Raw genomic sequence first — 20,244 nt, forward strand, 5'->3', positions numbered from 1 at the left:
AATTAGATGGAACTTGAATTTGGTTACAAATGCAGTGTGATTGGAGGAGAATAGCTAGTGAAATAGTCACCAATTTCTGTTATATATGCATCTATACAAACCATCTGCAAAAGTATCTATTGACCTTATATACACACACACCATTTAACCAATTTATCACCCTTTTTTGCAGAAATAATATGAACTGTGATAGAGAAAAATAAGTGCTGAAGAAATTACTTATTAGAAACAGTATAAATACCATGTTAACATTTCTTACTTTCATCATTTTTCTGCATATTTTCTGCATAATTACATCACCACATTTACCACTGAAAAAATACATTTTCCAGAATAATTGTTATTGAATGGAATCAATAGCACCATACCCAGGCCAGTCTTTATTTCCTAAGACAATGTAAAACTACATTTGGATTATCAAAAAAGTCTTTGTTGTTTGAAAACTCTGGAAGGTTATTTTTTTGGCTGATGGAAAAGTATAGAGGCATGTTCCATCTGAGGGGTCCATCCTTTTGGCTTCTCTCTGCCACATTGAAAGAAGACATGTCTTGGGCCACATGTTAAATAAACGAACACTAATGAAAGCTATGAGCAAAAAAAAAGAAAACTGCATAATTTTCATGATATCTGTCATTACAGAAAAGCAAAACAGGCCTCACATAATCACATGCAGCCCCCCTAGCGCAGGTTGGATGCTTGTTTTATTTCACATACAATTCAGCATCGTGTCTGAGGATCGTTGAATTCACTTTTAAGTGATTAATTTCTTTTGTAAAATCCTGGCTAAGGACTTGGTGTGAAGTTGTCTAATTTCTCCTTTATGAATTCATGTTCTTTCTCTACTCATAAATATCTTTTCTCTCAGATAAAAATTATGCTAAATTGTTGGCGTTTCCTTGAACTTCCCAATTGAGACAAAACTGTGCAAGTTAATAAATAAAATTACTACCTGGTCATGAAAGCAAAAGCAGCCGTTAATCATAGTTAGCCTTTAATAATAGTCAACAACAAAATAAATAATGAAAGTCAAAGTTATTCCTTTTTTAATATGTGAGGACCACTTTGGACCATTTGCAGGTGCCAGAAGGGCTTGGGGAAGTCTTCACAAATGCAATGAAAGGACATAAATACAGAAAGCTGGAGATGATGAAGATAAACTTTTCATTTAGGGTTCCAGTTTATCCACAGCATGAATGAAGCTTAGATGCTTTGTGTGGAAGATAGCAAAGGAAGCATGATTTTCACATGATTTATTACAGATATTTCTTTATTTTTTTACCCTAACAATGGCTAACTGGGAGGGATGGAGGAATCCTAGATATGCTTATTGGGAATCACTGTACTATAAATGAATGAAATATAAGTAAGCATTTTCATAAGATGTATTTAGTATTTTCCTACAATGAGTTCATAAGCTTATAAGTAAAACATTACAAAGAATTTTACCCCTTGTTTTTCTTAATTAAAATATAGATTTTGGAAAGATTTATGTAAACTTGAAGTAGATCTTAAAAGTTTTTTATATTAGAAATATTTGAGAAGATGTTATAATGCAATAGAAATTTTTGCTTTATATATTTTAAAGGATTTTTATGGTATTTTGTTTGTTTTTAGAGTAAAGCCAATCCCTGCTGAAGGAGTCAAGTCAAATCCTTCCAAGCGACATAGAGACCGCCTTAATACAGAGTTGGACCGTTTGGCTAGCCTGCTGCCTTTCCCACAAGATATTATTAATAAGCTGGACAAACTTTCCGTTCTTAGGCTCAGTGTCAGTTACCTGAGAGCCAAGAGCTTCTTTGATGGTAAGACATAAAACTATAATTTTTTTACAATAACATCCAAAATACTTAATTGTTTCTGTGTTAATATCTATAAAAATCAGCTATATGTGAAAAGCAGGGTATTTAAAATTGATGTACAGTAAAACTTATGTGGCCAAGCCAAATTTATAAATCCTAAAATCCATTTGCCAGATAGATGCAGCCACTTAAGTGATATATAATTACCATTCTATGAAAATGTCTGATTCCAGTTCCCCTTTTCTTTGCAATTCAGTTTTTTAAAGTCTCTCTTTAAAAAAAAAAGTAGAAGAAAACATGTTATTAACACTGTGATGTGTTATTGATGGATTTTCTATATTTTCACAGGTATTTCTTTTATCCTTTCAAAATGATGTATACTTCTAATCCTTTATGTTAATTGTATGTTTACTGCGGGAAAACATAATGGAAATTTTTTCCAGTGGAAAGAGCACTTCACTATAGGAGTCAATAGAATTGGGTTTCATTCTCCATTGTGCCACTGACAAACTGTTTGACTTTAACTGAACCAGATAGCATCTTTCAGCTGTAAAAGCTGGGTTTTGAGCTATGTAGCTAGATGATATTCACTTTTGATCATATAGTAGTTTATCATAATTATTTTAAATAAAATTATTTGTTTGAAAATAGTGTTTTCTCATGTAGCATCATTTTTTGATTTCTCTTTCATCTCTACATAGATAGTAGATTGTTCAAGGAAATGATCTTTTTTAAGATTATATTTTACAACCTGTTGTAAAGAAATTAATGATAAAATCTCAGTGGCCTATATCAGTGCTTCTTAGACTTTAATTTGCTTACAGATTACATAAGGCTCTTGTTAAGATGCAGAGTGTTACTCAGTAGCTTTAAATGTAGCCAGAGATTTTGCCTTTCTGACAAGCTTGCAGATGCTGCTGCTCCTGCTAGTCTAGACACTAGAGGTACCTAGGCAGCGCATTTACAGATACTTGAGCTTGTAATTCCTGTTCAGAATCTTGCAAAACAGTTAATAATTTCCCTTTAGGTCTGTGTTTATGTGTTTGATGTATTTAATTTGGGTATCTTTGCACTTTTTTGTTTGCTTGCTTGCCTTTATGTTGTTTCTTTTGGACGAAAGCCATCTGGTTTAACAAGTGTGGCCTGGACAATATACATTGATCTGAGGATAGTGATTTCAAGAAAGATTATATATTTAAAAGTTTCACATTAGACACTTAAATTGTCTGTGATCTTCACAAAAAGACTTAGAATTTTCAGTTTTATTTATACCAAACCCTTCATATTGGAGATGAGTTATGTAGTATTCAGTGGTGGGTCCATGAGTGTGTGTTTATCAACTATATAGTCCTTCTGTGATACAGTTGAAACTTGCACTGAGGTGCCAGATTCCTTATATTGTTTTTCCTGATCGTGTCTCAGTTATTTCTCTTTACTAGGAAAGGTCATATAGCAAAGCAATGAGAAACTTTTCCTAGGTCAGCGGGTCTTAAAAGTATAGCCTCCCAGACAAGGAGACAAGGAGCATCAGCATCACTTGGGAACTTGTTGAAAATGCTAATTCTTGAGCTCCACCTAGAATCTAGGGTGACAAGGCACCTGGTGGTCAGGCTAGATGCATGTTGAAGTTTGGGGCTGCTGTTATAGCTTGTAACCTTGGGCCCAATCCCAGATGCATGGAGTGCTGTCCCAATCCTTAGCATTTATTCCTATACTGTGCTGACCATGTGGTGGCAGATTCCATGACATACCCGATGTGGTCTGCACCCTTAGAGAGTTTACAGTCTAGAAGCCAAGGAGGCATTTTCCCTGGATTCTGGTAAAGACTTACTGGCTTGTGTCACTTTACCTTTCCATTTCCTGCTCCTTTATGGCAAATCAAGTTAAATATGTTAAAAACAGAAAAAAAATGTACAGGTTGTCCTGGGTTACAAGTAGTGGAGCAGAGCTGAAGCTGCAGAGTGTAGCCAGTCTGCTGTTTAAGTACTGACATAATTACTACCCTCCAGGCAGGGCACACACACACATATACATATGGGTTTACATATTCGTTGTATGTGTGGCACACACAGTTATGCGTATGTGGTGAAACAAGTGTTCTATCATTGAATGCTGTAAGGAGAGTTCAGAGTCTACATTTTAAAGAACATTACAATTTTAACAGGGCTCATAATGGAGTTCTTGCTAAAAAGTATTAGCTCTTTATTAACGACTTGGTCTATTTTTTATCCTGGTTCAGTGTATTTGATGGGGGAATCTTATTTCCTATATATATTATTAACTTCATCAATTACATTTAATTTTAGATCCTTTACTGGTTTTCAGATTTCAGTATGTATGCAAAAGAATTACCTGGGCATTAAAGCACACATTCTAGAATCTGCTGATTCTGTAGGTTCTGTAAAAGCCAGGAATCAGTATTTTAATTAGCATATTACAGAGTCAGATATAGTGACTAGTCTGGCTTTGATTATGCCCCAGACTAATTTTAAAAAGTTATTTTCTTTGCCATCAGAAAGACAAATCCAAACATACAGAGTTTTAAGAAGACGTCAGATGTGTCTGTTTGCTTTTAGTGGTGTACGTACAGCTTAAGCAGTTTCTTAGGTTGTTCAATATAGGTTATTCAATATAGTGTTAGGTGGAAAGTGGAAATAATTGTTTAAAAAATCCCAAATCTTCTCCAGATCACCAATGGTCTGGGAAGGCAATTCAACTTTTCATAGCACATAGAGAACCAAATTTTAAGGGTGATTCTTATGAATTGAACAAATGCTAAAAACAAATGAAGAGACTTTTGCAGCCTGCTGAAAGTGACTAGGGATTTAGTGTGCAGTTAGACCCTCTCTTCCACTATGAGGGAAACAGTATAGCAAAGCGAAGGGAAGCTCAAAGTGAATAACAGGATGCAAACAGGGGGTGTGTGAATTCCTGCGGAAAGAACAATATAAACGAGTAATCATACAATCTTGTTAGAAAGGAAACTCAAGTTTTACTGTAACAATAGATATTTTTCCAAGAAAATACATCTATTTATTGCAAGTTTAAATAATCCAACTTGGATGGATCTTCTTAATCTTTGGAACCATGACTAGACTGCTATTGCTGCCTAAAAAGCCACACTGTTAAGTTTCAAGTGCAACATTAATATTTATCCATTTCTAATTAGTAAAAACATTATAAAATATACTTTTCAAGTACTTGAATAGACCTTAGTCATTTTTTCAGTTATGGCAAAGTTTGAGCATGCTCTTTAACACTATTACAGTATCTTTGAAATGAAATGTGTTTAAATAATATTGACTAACTTAATGACTCCGGTCAATAGTAGTTTATTAATAGAGTAGTTTATTAATAGGATGTGGGTGGTTGCCACCTAACCTTTGAGACTGTTGATGTTAAACCAAAGGATTCTTTTCTCCTATTGTGTCTTTTTAAGTGTTAAATAGGGAACCACTGGAACAATCTAATCAGTTGTGGAAATGTTTTATTCTTAGAGTAATTTCAGCACATATATTAAACAGTTTGTGAGTTGGATTTCCTTATTACTATTTGATGTGTTTATTATCATATAAGTGTTGTGTTCAAGTTACTCTACTTTTTTGGCAGTAACCCCCCAAATTAAAAATTTATGAATGACTCTCTTTTAAGTTTAGACCCAAATATTTGATGGGGTGAAAAAGGCAGAAAAATGTTTTCTTTCTGTGAGACAATCACAGAGGTCATATGTCATGTGGTATTTGTTAATTCAGTAAAATGCTCATGTTAAATATGCACCATTTAAAATATCTGTGAAATCTTTTACATTCTTAGTTATATCTGATCATAGGCAATTCCTTATAACGTTGTATAATTGAGATGTATACATTTAATTTGTGGAAAAGAAGAATGAGAAATAAGAAAAAGATGATTTTGCCTAGGTTGCCATTAAGCCAGACAACTTGGTTTAGAGATCTGAGTTTCTCATTTCAAAGTCCTGCATTTGTGCAGCTGTTGTAGGGAATAGTTTTCTGGTTATTTTAAATGCCAAAAAAGTAGGGGAAAATCTGTATGTTGAATCATTATACATGCTTGAAGTGATTATCATTTTACACAGTGCAGAGGATTTAAATATTAGAACATTTTTAATTCTCTAAATCTACAAATGCTGTGGGAGGAGAGGATGACAGTTTAATTTACATCATGATCTGACATTATGATTTGGTCTCCTTGTTTACCCTGGGTCTTTATTGACTGAATCTTGAGTTAAACGTTATAAGTGCTCTTTTCTTGGTCTTTTGCAGATGATTTAACAGTTCATTCCCAGTTCATTAGGCTTTCAAAAGAGCAATTGTATTCGTCTTTAGTTTATGCATTTTTCTGAATTTCGGTCCTGTTTTGGACTCTTTAGACTAGAACATTAATCTTGAAAAACAAATGTGCATGAGTTTACATGTATATACACCAAGAACAAACTTGAAGCAGCAGCAAAAATGAATTAAGTCATAACTCACCTTAAAGGGCTGGTATTTTATAAAGTCTAATGGATTTGTATAACTGTTTTTTCATTCATGAGAATTCTGTAATTTTATCTGCTTTGCTACAATTTTTAAATTCCTGTATGTCAACTAATTGACAAAAATTATAGTTCCACAGAAAATGTGAATGAATTCTTAATTCTAGGAACGTCCAGTAAGTTTGTTTGCCAGTTTAGCACATTTGAAATCATCAAATAAATTTAGTACTCACTGGTTTCATTTACCCATGGGCTTATCTATCTAAGAATGTGATTAACTGTGCATATTTTTTCTCCAGATTCACATTCTAAAACATGAAACTCTATTAAACATTCATGATAATTTTCATAGCTTAAACTATATAGATATAGTGGTTTTTAAATTTTTAATTTATGGACTTCGTATAATAAAATCCTTACAGATTGAAGCATGAATGAATAAAATGAATAGCAGAGCGTGAGTATTGAATACCGAGTATTCAAGTCCTGGCTCTCACATTTAATAATATAACCTCTTTGGATCAGGAACACTCTTTTCTGCAGATACCCAGTTTGCAGTGTAAGATCAGTAGATCGTAGCAGCCGGGTGTGATGGCACACTGCTGAATCCCAGTGCTTTGGGGGGCCAAGACAGGAGAATTGCTTCAAGCCAGGAGTTTGAGGCTGCAGTGAGTTGTTATCGGACCACTGCACTCCAGCCCCATCTCTTCTACTGCCGCAAAAAGAGATTCATTAGATTACATGAATAAATGTAATTTTCTATGGGACACTTTCACCTCAGAGTGTTTTTGTTTGCCTTGACAAATATTTTTTAAAATGAAGTGACAATAATCTATACAAGATGCAAACAAAACCTAAATTTATTGGAGCATTTATTCTGTATTTTCTTTCTTTCCTTTCTCTTTTTAGTTTACTGATTAAATGGATGTCTCTTGTTGTATGTCTCTAGAATCCTTGATTCTTTGACCATGTCTAATTAGTTATAAATTTGTGCCTTTAGCTTTTTTTTTTCTCTTCTCAGGAAGACTACCATTGTGATAATATTAAAGCCAGCCACTGTCAGCAATTTTTTTTTAACTTTCAAATGCAGATATTGAAATATCTATAGATATTTTTGTGAGGCTTTGTGAATTGGTTGATGGAAATGTGCACTTTCATGTTATAAGGTTTTAGAGAATATAGTCACAGATAATATTAAATAATTAGAGTCTGTAAAGAAATATTACCACGAGTTTTTCATTTTTATTTAGTAATAATTTTTATTTTTAAATCCTGCTTTTGACTTTTTAATCAGTGAATTTTAATCAACAGTTCAAGCTCATTCATTTGTTTGTAGCTGGAGATTTCTAATTCTTTTAAAATTTTGATGCTATTGTAGTATCAAGCAGCTATCTGGCCATAATAATTTTAAGCCATGAAAGTGAATAAATATCTGGAGAGCATGTAGAATGAGAGGGAAAATACCAAAGATTAGATGTTTTAAGGATAGGCAGAGATGCAGGAAAACAAATCTGTGCAGTATGAAACGATGCTACGGTGATAATGAGTTCGTTTAAGATGTTTCATTTGGTGGTTAAATTCTTAGGAGGACAAGGAGAAAATTGTACATGTAAACTGAAATGAAATGAAAGTTTATATGGGAAAATAAAAATACTAGAGAAGATAATTTCTGGTCCATAGAAGCTATAAAGCCATTCTTTTGTTAGCGGTGGGAGGTTAGGAGGGAGACAGGCAGTCAGATTAGATCGGTCGACTTAATGAACCTTAATAAATTGTCCATACTCAATTCTTCTGGTATTTTCTAGCCTGAAATTTTCCCATATGATGTGGGGAGACATTTTATTGTCAGTTTTACAGAATATTCTGTTGTCAACTTTATTTTTGATCATGTCTAGTTTCTGTATTATGGAGACAGCATTCCATCTCTTTCTTTATTTCAGCATGGTGAGGGAGGCTGGGTCTTGTGATGAAAGCAGTGGAAGGCAGGAGTTGTAGATGCTCGTTTAGTTAACTAATCTTGTGGCTTTTCAGAAGACCTTTAACCTTACAGCTCCACAGACAATAATAATGCTTGCCTCCCTAAATATGTTGAGTTCGTAGTGGATTAATCCTGAAAATAAGACATCTATGAAGTAAATCTTATAATTAAAATTGTTCTTGTTATATAAATTATTTCTTACAGAATATTGATATGTTACTTGTTTTAATGGAGACTTCGTTGTTGTTTTTGTTGAATATGCCCAAGGGACTTTAGGAATTTAATATCAACTGGTAATGATATCCTTTTGTTGAATTAATTTTGCATTTTGATTTAGAAGTGGAAATTTGCTAATAAACTCTTTTTCAGCCTTTTGGTATAATGTGTAGTAATTTTCTTCCACATGTTCTTTTATCAAAAGTGCCACATACTTAAAACTAGAAACTTTGTTCAAGGAAAATGACAGCTTGTTTTGGCGAGGATATAAACTATAGACACAGGGTGCTCCTTGGTATATGTGGGGCACGTATAGAGCTTTGTGTTGTTGCCCTATGTCTTAGTCTTAAATATATGCTTTAGTTTTTACATTTGCAAACTCTCTATTAGAGTTGTTTTTCCTGAAGATATTCATATTAATTAGTAAGTATGCTCTTTAAGCAAAGAAATAATTATAGGAAATATAAGGGAATTAAATCCAGAACATGTGTTAAGTTAGTTCCTAAATCTGACTGTTCAAAGTCATTGGGCACCTGGTTGTCAGTATCACCTAGGAACTTGTTAGTAAACTGTGGGGCCCCATCCTACACATACTGAATCAGGAATTCTGGAGGGTGGGACCCAGCATGGTGTTTTAAATAAGCCTTCCAGGTGATTCTGAAGTCTCCTGCTCTAATTGTTTCTATTCTGCCAAAGTACAATTTGAATTCTACTCTTGTATATGTGAAAAATCTAAATACAATTCTTTCCTCACTGAAAAGGTAAATTAACTGCTCTTGTTGGTTCCATTAATGCAGAGTTTTAATGTAAAATTATAGAAGAATTGCATGTAATTGGGTACCTGTTCTTTAGCAGGAAGAATGTTAAGTAACACAAGTGAAAGTTTCCACTTAAGAGTTGGAATGGAACTATTAAACCCTTTTCCAAGTGAAAGTGATGTTTCTTAGATTTCCTGAAAAGACTACTGTAACCACCAGTGTTTTTCAACCTGTTATAAACACATAAATTAACATTTGTATTTTTAAAGGACTGAATAGTCTAAAATAAAATATTATTTTATTTGTGGGATGGAATATAATAATTTGTTTGTGTTATTGGAATGTACCAAACTGTGTAGACCTAATCTTTGTTTCTGAGGAATTTAAAATATAACATATTTTTTTCTTTAATGTCGTCTTCTCCCTTTATTCTCTCAAAAGGAGAATGATTCATTTACAAAAGAAAAACATTGTCTTCGATGGAAACACGTATCTTTTGTGCCAAAATATGTAGGAAAAAGTCCCTTAGGTACACTTAATATATTATTTAGAAATTATTTATAAATACTTATACCAGACTAAACCAAACTGGAAGTGTTTTTCTTAAGTTTAAGAAATACTGTGTTATTTAACGCTTTCTAATTTATAAAAGATTATGTATTTGCGTGAACTTAAGTCATCACTTTGTGCTAAAGTAATAGAAGGAATGATAAATATTATCAAATAAATTGAATTTACAGCAACAATCAGGGATTAAAAGGGCATGTGCTTTTCCCTGGCAAGACTTTTACTGCAAATTATTCTGACAAAATACAAAATAGAGTTGATCACAATCCAATAATTCTTCCTCATGAATTTTCTCTCTTGATCAACTTAAAGCATGTTAATTAAAGAAGAAATATTTGACTTGTAGGGGGAAGTAGGAATCTGAGGTTAGATGGATGAGGAAGAAAAGTTCCATATTAGGAAATATAGATATAGTTAAATGCATGTGGGAATAATCATCTGAAATATAACTATTTGGTAACATGATGTTTTTGCACTCCAAATTCCATCATTGGTTATGTTCACTTCTTATTTGAATTAGATGATTGCTTCATAGATATCTGAATGAGGAAATCATTGAAATATTGCAGCAGTTTACTATGCTAATATTCCACTGAATGTTCACAGTCAGATCCTCACCCTTTGAAAGGTGGTATGTATCTCACTGCTGGGAGGATTTTTAAAAAGGTCCATTACAGTACAGCAGATCCTTCACAAGTAGCAGAGTCAGCTGGGACTTCTTTTCAGATAATGCGTTTGGTTTCTGTAAACTGTTGTATATTAAATTCCAATAGTATAATGTTTAAGGTGTCCTGTGCATCTTATTATGCATAATTTGCATGACATTTTACAGTTTTGAAGTATAGTTGACCACGAACAGCATAAGAGTGAGGGGGTGTGACTCCTATGCATTTAAGACTCAACGTTTGACTGCCTGCAAACTTTACTACTAATAGCCCACTGTTGACCAAGAAGCCTTACTGTTAACAGGAAGTTGCTCAACACATACTTTGTAGTATTATTACATGTTCTACTCTTACAATAAAGTAACCTAAGAAAAGAAAACTTTTTTAAAATTTCAGATTAATATAAGGGTACAAATGATTAGGTTACTTTGTTCACATTTGTCAGACAAAGTCCAAAGTTGTAGTTGAGCCCTTCCCCCTGGGAGGGGGACTGGTAAGCTCTCATCTGCTGGGCAAAAGAAAATATTATTAAGAAAATCACAAGGACGAGAAAATATATTTCCTGTTTGTTAAGTGAAAGCAGATTATGATAAAGGTCTCATCTGCTCTCAAGGGTGACCAGGACACATAAGTGCAGCTGAGCGGTTCACACCTATGTTATTCTAAGGTCAATTGTATTTTCAAGTTTGTGTTATGCAATCACCATGGCAGTGCTATTAAATACATGTTAGGCTTCCCATTTAAAGATGATAAAATAGTTAACCCACAGTGGGCACTTGCATCGTAAGCTTTCCACTGTCTAAACTCAGCATAGAGTTCATTGTCTCTGTCCTGCACTGTCAGTGATTGATTCCAGGCATCACCCAGACACTCTATTTGTTATTTGTCTCAGGCAGTATCATGATCCTCATTTAAAGATGAGGAAACTAAAGGTCAAACTAGAGGTGGTTAATAAAAGTTCACACTCTGGGTCATGGCACCTGACTTTTTATCTAGGCTCTACCACTTAAATCTCTATGACCCTGGGAAAGTTCCTGAACCTCCCTAAGTCTCAGTTTCCTAATGTACTGAAAAAACAACTATTATGAGATTAAATGCTAGTCTCAGAACTATTATGGAGATTAAATACGATACAGTACATGGAAAGCACTGGGTATACAGTGTGTGCTCAGTATCACGTATTACTGAGTAATTAATGTCACTCAGATGGTAGAAGCAACTCTTGTGACAGTATCCCATGTCACTTTTACTCTTGCATTGCTTTCTTTCTAACCAAGGCAAGCAGTGTACATAGGACCATGAGTAGTATTAATTGATAAAGCTTCTAGCAATTTTAAGAAGGGAGAGTTAGTAGGCATGAGATCAAGAAAAAGATGAGGAAGGGTAAAAACTAACATAGTCTGGACCAAGAAGCCATGACATAAATTGAGTTTTCTTAAAAGATTCGGGGTGGGGGGGACGGGAAGGGAATTGGTGTGCTCTCACCTAATAGGCACAAATGCCCTTACATTTGTGAGAGGGTCCCAACTACAACTGGGACTTCACCTAACAAACACAAACAGTGTAACCCAACTGTACCCTCCTCTGAATTGTACCTTAAATCTGAAATTAAAAAAAAGGTACAGTAGTGTTTTTAGATGACACTGGTAAAATACTCCACTCTTCCCAGAAAGTCATTTTTGCACAATATTTACCTAAATTCTTTACTGATGATTAACTTTACATGAGAGCAACAGGAATATCATTGTACACACTGTATACCCAGTGCTTTCCATGTATTATATATTATTTAATCTTCATAATAGTTCTGAGACTAGCATTGTTGTTCTTTCAATATATTAGGAAACTGGGACTTAGGGAGGGTAAGAAACTTTCCCAGGGTCGTAGAGATTGAAGTATTTTTTGGTAGAACCCTCCAGTGATTATTCCTCCAAATGCATTTGTCATTTTTCCTACTTACACAGTAGTTACACATGGTAAATATTGTCTTCCCAACATTTAGAGTTATAAATATCATTTAGAATTTGTTCTTTCAATTTTTTTCTTTCTTGAATTTCTCATAGTACTTTGTGTCCTGTTCTAGTACTTACGGTATCACATTCTTTTTCTAGTTCTTTGTTTTCATAGCTTATATGCCCTACTTAAAGGCAAGGTCTGTCTAATATCTAATCTCATTTTCCAACACCACCTAGCGTAAGCCCAAGAAGAATCATAAATCACCCTAAGATGGTTTCTTTTATTTCTTAATCAACTTCTCAGTGGTCCAGGTAGTCATCTCTTAATGTTTATCTGTTTCTCACCTGCCAGTGCCTTTAGTTGGAACTAATATCAACTCCTTTAATCAAATGTTAATTTTGAGAGATGCCTAATGATGTAGACATTTTAAATTTGACACTGTTATTATCTACTTTTAGGCTTATTTTGGTTGTTTCGTAATTTTTGGTTGTTTTCTTTTTAAAAGCAGGTCTTACTGATATTTGGTAGAACTTTTAAATTGTGCTTTAAAAGTAACAAGACAATTAAGTCTGACACTGTGTAGGTTTAGTGCATTCAAGAAAACTTAGCTATTAGAAAGCAATTAACAACAGTGTAACCTCCGGAAGAAAGGGAGAAAAACCGTTCTCTCTTCTACAGTTCTTCCTCTACAAAGGAAGCCTTTCCTTTGGTCTTGAATAACTGGTAAATCAGTTTCCGTCAAACTGTTTTTTGGCCTAAAGAAATCTGTTTTCTGGCCTTTTGAAATGATTGTATTCAGAGGCTATGTTGTTGGCCTCTTCTTTCAAAGAGAGATGTTTCAACTTCTGCAAAGGCAAGAACTTGGGTAAAATTCTGGTGTGAGACATGGATTAATGATTTGCCAGAAAATACCCTGCTACCATGAAACATTGCAGACATGTTTTATGTGTGATGGTTTGCTCAAACCGAAATTCTGGTTATTAGCAAATCTCTGTTTTTTTCACTTAGCTAGATTATTTTGGCACAGAAAAATATAGTGAAATAAGAATTAAAAGGACTGCCTGTTATATGTAATAGTTTCTGTTACTTAAATATAATAGGTTAAGAAGAAATCAAAGAAATGGAAAGATAAAATTGGAAAGTATTTAAAAGAAATACTTTATAACAAGGCTATCCATAAGCCCTGGGAAATATTTCTAGTATTTAAAGCTACCATTTATTGAGTTACTGTTGAGCTACTGTGCTTCGGGAACTTTACATATGTTCTCATTACTCTTCGTGACAACCTTGTAGGATGGGCTTTATTTTACTTTATTATTGTTGTAAATTACCACCTGACATGTTAGGAGACAGACTCAGAGAGCTCCTACTTTTAGTAAATGGCAGAGCTAAAACTTGAACCCAGTCCTGTGCGATAGCAGTATCCACATGCTTTTAAATGGGATAATACTTGAAAGTACTTGACAAAATGCTTAAACAACTGCATGGTAGCTGTTGTTATATCTATCCAGCTATGCTGCCTTCTACACTATAAGCACACTCAAACACAGACAGGTTAAGAAAAAAACAGAGAAGAGGCAGCATTACAAGTTGCTATCTCTAATGGTAAGCATCCTGCCGTGCCATCAGATGTCCCAGTCTACAAGCAATTGGAAGCAATAATGGAGAAGCCACTTAACAGGATAATCTCTAAGAATAAATGGAAAAATAACTGTGCATACTGTTTTTGAGGACTTAGTAGGACAAAAACAAAATAGACTTCGACAAATAGAAAAATATTTACGTTCTTGGATAGACTGAGTTAACATCATAAAAATGTTAATTCTTCATGAGTTGAGTTATAAATATAATATGAACCTAATAATACTATTAATAGTTTTTACCCCAAAGCTAGATAATATTCTGCACTGATTGGAAATACAAGTACATCTCTCAATGAGATGGATAGTTGATTCTTTTTTCTCACCACCACTAGTTCCCTGGTATTTAGATAAATAAATATAGATGTTAAAGTCATTTTTATAGGTTATATTATAAGGAACCTTAGTCTCATAAGTCGGCAGATAGGAGTGAAGCGAGTGTTTATAACAGCATCATGTAAATCTTCAAAATGTCTAAGTTATGTGGCAAAATTCATATAGTAAACTCATCAAAAATTATTTGTAACAAATTGTCAGCTTACAGTATCACTTCAGTTTTGTTATTGGGACATAATAAGAAACTATCTATTGGCAAAAGGATTATTTACCTAGCCAAAACAGTGGATGCCTGTATTTCACATTGTCTTTGTTTAGTGTTTAGAAGTTTTCTGCAAGAGTCATTTAATATTGCTTATTTTAAAATCTACCTACATCATTGTGTTTTTTCTTTCTTCTGTAGTTGCATTAAAATCCTCCCCTGCCGACAGAAATGGAGGCCAGGATAACAGAACAAATTTCAGAGAAGACCTGAATTTGCAAGAAGGAGAGTTGTTATTACAGGTAAATTTTAGTGAATGGAGTTCATTATAAGGACAGTTATAAGTGGAAAATTAATTAGTCTTTTAGTTATTTATTATGCTATTATTATTATTTAGTTTATTTATGATTCCTTGAGTATTTCATGCCACTTTCATCTGAACTGCAGTAGTGGAATAATGCCTAATGTGAAAAAATGGAATTACAGTCACTGTCAATAACAGACCACTTACAGGACAGTGGTTCCATAAGATTGTAAATCATGTTTTTATTTTACCCTTTCTATGTTCAGATATGCTTACATACACTTATGTTAAAATTGCCTATAATATTTAGTACAGTAACTTGCTGTATAGGTTCATAATCTAAAGGCAGTAGGCTGTGCTATACTATATAGCATAGCCAGCTGTATGGTAGGCTGCATTATTTGGGTTTGTTTGTGGAGGCACATTCTGTGATGTTTGCACAATGAAATCACTAATGATCCATTTCTCAGAATGTATTCCTGTCATTAAGCAGTGCATGACTATATATGAAGTAGGTTAATTAGAGATCTAGTCCTTGCCTCCCTTCTTTTTGTATTTTTTCAAATAGCAAGAACTCCTAGATTATGTTACAAGTTCACATTTAAAATACTGGATTTATATATCCTTTGTTCAGAAATGTATCTCTAGGCTCAGTACCTGTAGCTCAGCAGCTGAAGCATCAGTAGAACCACCAGCCACATACACTGGGGCTGGTGAGTTCGAACCCAGCCCAGGCTTGCCAAACAATAATGACAGCTACAACAACAACAACAAAATAGCCAGGCTTTGTGGTGGGTGCCTATAGTCCCAGCTACTCGGGAGGCTGAGGCAAGAGAATCGCTTAAGCCCAGGAATTTGAGGTTGCTGTGAGCTGTGACGTCACAGCACTCTACCAAGGGCAACATAGTGAGACTCTGTCTTAAAAAAAAAGAAAAGAAAAGAAATGTATCTTTATTAAAATTGTTAATTGCATTTACTGAACAGTTCAGAATTGTTTATAATCTGAATTTTATTACTTTTTTCAATGTTATAACTTAGATTTTTTCGCAGCTATTTGTGACTTATTAAACACCCTACAGATTTTCTCAACAATTGTAATCCTTAGTTTTATGCTTTATAACTTAACAGAGTTTCTAATAGTTTTGTCTGTGAAAGCATTTTAAGTGTTTATTTTTTACTAGTTCCAGTTTTGTTTTTTTAAGAATTGATGCTATGCTTGATTCTCATTTAAAATTCTTAGATATTTATTTCAGTAAAAAAAAGAGAGTAAAGATGTGTGCTGCAGTGAGTGTTGTGGTTATTATGTGAGCACATTCAGTTCCATCCACGGAACTGACTGGAAGAGTGTAGTGTGGTTCATGGTTTCTTAGTGTGACAAAAAGTAGCCATAAACTTTGAAAGCTTCATAATTCATTCAGCAAATGCCGGAGTATAGCCTAATAATTTATAATATTTTTATTATAATTCTGTAATTATGTTTAAATTCCTAACAGCAAAACTTAACTGTGCCTCCACTATGTGAAACAAATTGTATATGTTCAAGCACGAGTCCACTCCCCTCCCTGCCAGCTGGAGATCCTTATGTTATGTATTAGCCAAAATCATAAAGATTCCTTATTCAGGTCATAGAAAAACATTCTAATAATTGCAGTATAAAGTGACCAAACACTTCTCTTGGGTTATGTGTTAAGATAATAATGAAATCCTGTATTTCAAGTACAAATAGATAAATATGCCCTGCTTGACATAATGCTTGGCAAATTGGTTTAAATTATAGACCAGTAATTTATATTTTTTTCTTAAAATATTTAGACAAACTGTGTACATATCTTATGTCAAGGACACAGAATAATACTAATACAAAGGTATAGTATATATATATATACATATATGTACGTATTATGTGTGTGTATATATTATATATAAATTGTCTGGAAACTGGACTCTTAGGTATTTAAAATAAATTCACCTATTGTAATTATATGGATAATATTTGTACACTCCTCTTCAATAGGAAGCATCACATACTGTGTGATTTTCCTTAGGATTGTGCTATGCTTTATCTCTTTATGAAGAAAATGACTGAAAACATTATAGATGTGACAGTGGCACATTTTGATATATGCAAATTGTCAAAATGGCTTTATATTTTCAACTTGCAATTATCATCCAGAGTATGGATATTACCAAAGGTTCAACAGTTTCATGAAAGACAGTTTGGTCCATAAACTGGGGTCAGGGGTGGGTTGATGGGAGCAGAGCTCAGGTTCTCAGGCTACAGTGATAAAGATTCCCCTACCCACTTCACAGCCTAGAGGTTGGAGACTACAGCTGTATACCATATGGCTGAAACTTTTGAAGAGAAACTTTTCCTTAGTTTAATAAAGGCATATAGAGGAAAATGCTACAAGGTATTTTATTAACAAAAACTTGATATTTAGCTTAAATTTATCATTTAATGAGGAATATACAAGTATCTTTTGTGTCTTTTTATTATCTATTATTTACTTAACATGTTTATTTCATACATTTAAAACAAATTCTGTCTGGTGGTATATAATACTTTGCCTGTGGTGGTCTTCCAGCTTCAGCGTGATTTTCAGATAGGTTTTGGGTGTGTCCTTCAGTCCTTCAATGAGGAGGTCAGAGACCATTTGTTTTCACATGTTCCTGACTATCCCCATTTAGTCTGAGACTAATATAAGGGTAATCTTTTTATTAATATGTAATTAGCATATTGATTTCCTCTGTCCATTTACTAATACGAGTAATAATCTTATTCTCTCTGGTATTTATGATCATTTGAGATACATGAAAAATTGCTATGAATTTATTCTTTTTAGATTTTAATTTTATTTCTGACAGTTAACAAAAGGGATTTCATATTCTACCTTAAATCGTCCTTCTGTCTCTAGTGGTGCACCAATGAGTTTATTGGAGTGTACTGAATTCATTTCACTCTTTGAAAAGGTACAATGATGCTCTACAAAATAGTAGGCCCATACAATAGTCTTCTCCAGAAAGAACATATTTTCAAGATGAAACAATACAGCAATGGATGGATGGTGTTAACTGCCAACAGAATTTAATAATATTTAGTTCTGAATATGTTAACATTAAATATTCAAGTTTCCATCCATCCTCCGCCTCCCCTCCCATCCCCTGTCCCCATATTCTTGGGATATAATTGGGTTATAGAAAGCTGTAACTTGGTTTCATAGTAAGACTAAGTACATTGGATACTTTTTCTTCCATTCTTGAGATACTATGCTAAGAAGAATATGTTCCAGCTCCATCCATGTGGAAGGAGGGTAATTGGTGGGACCACACCTGTGGTGCATCTTACAAGGGTACAGGTGAAATTCACTAAATGTAGAATATAAATGTCTTAACACAGTAGCTAAGAAAATACCATGAAGGCTATGTTAACCAGTTAGATGAAAATATTTCAAATTGTATATAAAACCAGCACATTGTACCCCACAATTGCATTAATGTACACAGCTATGATTTAATAATGAAATAAGAAAGAAAAAAAAATCCAAGTTCTCAGTGAGTAGAATCACCATTCTTCATCTTGGGAAAACTGCCAAAATTGCCAATATATAATCTCTGTAATCAAGGACCTGAGAGCTCAGTTGCAATAGAAGAGTTAGACCCATGCACCATTTTGTGACAGGTAATACATAGAGGTGGCATATCATGGTATTTAAGTAAGTAGGCTTTGAAGCCAGACTGAGTTTATCTCCTGGCTTAATTTTCTCTGGCTGTGTGACTTTGGGCAAGTTACTTTTAAAGGTACAGTCATTTCTTCACCTCAGTTTCTTCAATTAGAAAGAAGAAATAAAACTTTCCTTACTGAGTTGTTAGAAGAATTAAACTACGTGAATACATATAATCATTTAGCAAAAGGACTGCTAAAAAATCTGGTTATCATTACGATTAAGTTCTCAGAAGTATAATATGGGTTAGGAATCTTGAGGGTGAAAGTAATTGGAGTGAGAAGAGTCACTGTGTTCCATTTTCCTCATCTGATAATGAACATCTGCTGGGCTGTGGGCATCATGAGCAGCAGGGGCAGACTGAACCCCCCCCCACCCGTAATTAGCGTGTGCCCTCTTTGGTATGTGATAGTTCATTGTTGAATAAAGTAATTCCTGTTACTTATGTAGCTCTTTATAGTTCTCCAAGCATTGTCAGGTAAATATTTATTTTTCTATTTCTATAACTTCATAGTATGTAGTATTTGCTGTAGAGTATTGTAGCACCTTAAATTGAGTGCCAGCTCTGTTACAGGTGCTGAGTCAGATGAAATCTAGTCAGCATATTCCCCCAATAAGATGCCAGTTTTTGAAATGATAGCACTGAAGCATGAAGGGGTAAAAAACTTAAAGTCTAGTAAGAGACAGAGATAGGAGTCTAGCCCAAATCTATCTGACCCCACACGGTGTGGTTCTTACACTAAGCAATACGGTGTCTTCCTTATATGAAAAAGAAGATGTCAAAAGAGGTTGGCCATGATCACATTGCTAAGACTAGATCAAGTATCAGATTATACACAAGTGGAAAATAGTGAGACTTTAGAGAATTAAAATACATGATAACAATAAACTTAAAGTGATCTAAGATACCTGTGTTATCTAAGAGGAAAAGAAAGATACTAAAACTGGACTTCACTAACCAATACAAGAATAGAAAAAGAGTATATAACTTTCAAACTAAGTAAAGGAAAGATTATGGGATAATAAAAAAATAACAGGCCAAAACCAAGCAAGAGGGAGAGGAAAAGTTCACAGTACAGTTGTGCTGTGAAGATAGAAATAACATATATAAAATCACAGATTTGAACTTAAATATATTAGTAATTACGTCAAATTTTTATGAATTAAATTTGTTTTACATTTTTATTATATTTTAATTACATATCATATAATACTATAAAAGTCTTAAAATGTTTTATAATACTTTGAAAGAATCCAAATCTCAAACTACATTAATGCTTAAAATGTTTTTGCACAGAAAAATTTTCTCCTCTTTAGATGATAGTGAATGATACTTATATAGTGTATGTTTAAAGAAGGTATGGTATATTTAAAACAAAAATTTTAAGCTTAAAGAAGAGGAAATCAGTATTCTACTGGTTATTCTGATTGAGCATTAAATTTAACTAAGTTTTTTCTTAGACAAATCAAAAAATGTGAATATATTCCTCTTCAGGGGTGTGTTGTACATTTGTGTTTGTGAAGCATTCCATAGTTGAAATTATGGAATAGAAGGCATTTCAGAGATAAAAGTAATAGCCTTTATCTGACCGTCAGTTTTTATGAG

The 20,244-nt window shown here is 33.7% G+C and overlaps 1 protein-coding gene across 1 annotated transcript in view; it reads left to right on the plus strand.

Annotated features, from left to right (window-relative positions):
* The window catches only part of AHR (aryl hydrocarbon receptor), a 49,198-nt gene that overhangs the window by 10,389 nt on the left and 18,565 nt on the right, over positions 1 to 20,244 (plus strand). Inside the window, exons 2-3 of the mRNA XM_003788481.3 lie at positions 1,615 to 1,802; positions 14,814 to 14,914. Coding sequence (XP_003788529.1) covers positions 1,615 to 1,802; positions 14,814 to 14,914 — 289 coding nt within the window. The remainder of the gene's footprint in view (positions 1 to 1,614; positions 1,803 to 14,813; positions 14,915 to 20,244) is intronic.

Source organism: Otolemur garnettii, unplaced genomic scaffold, assembly GCF_000181295.1.
Source record: "Otolemur garnettii isolate 467f Iridium unplaced genomic scaffold, OtoGar3 scaffold00028, whole genome shotgun sequence".
NCBI classification, from domain to species: Eukaryota; Metazoa; Chordata; class Mammalia; order Primates; family Galagidae; genus Otolemur; species Otolemur garnettii.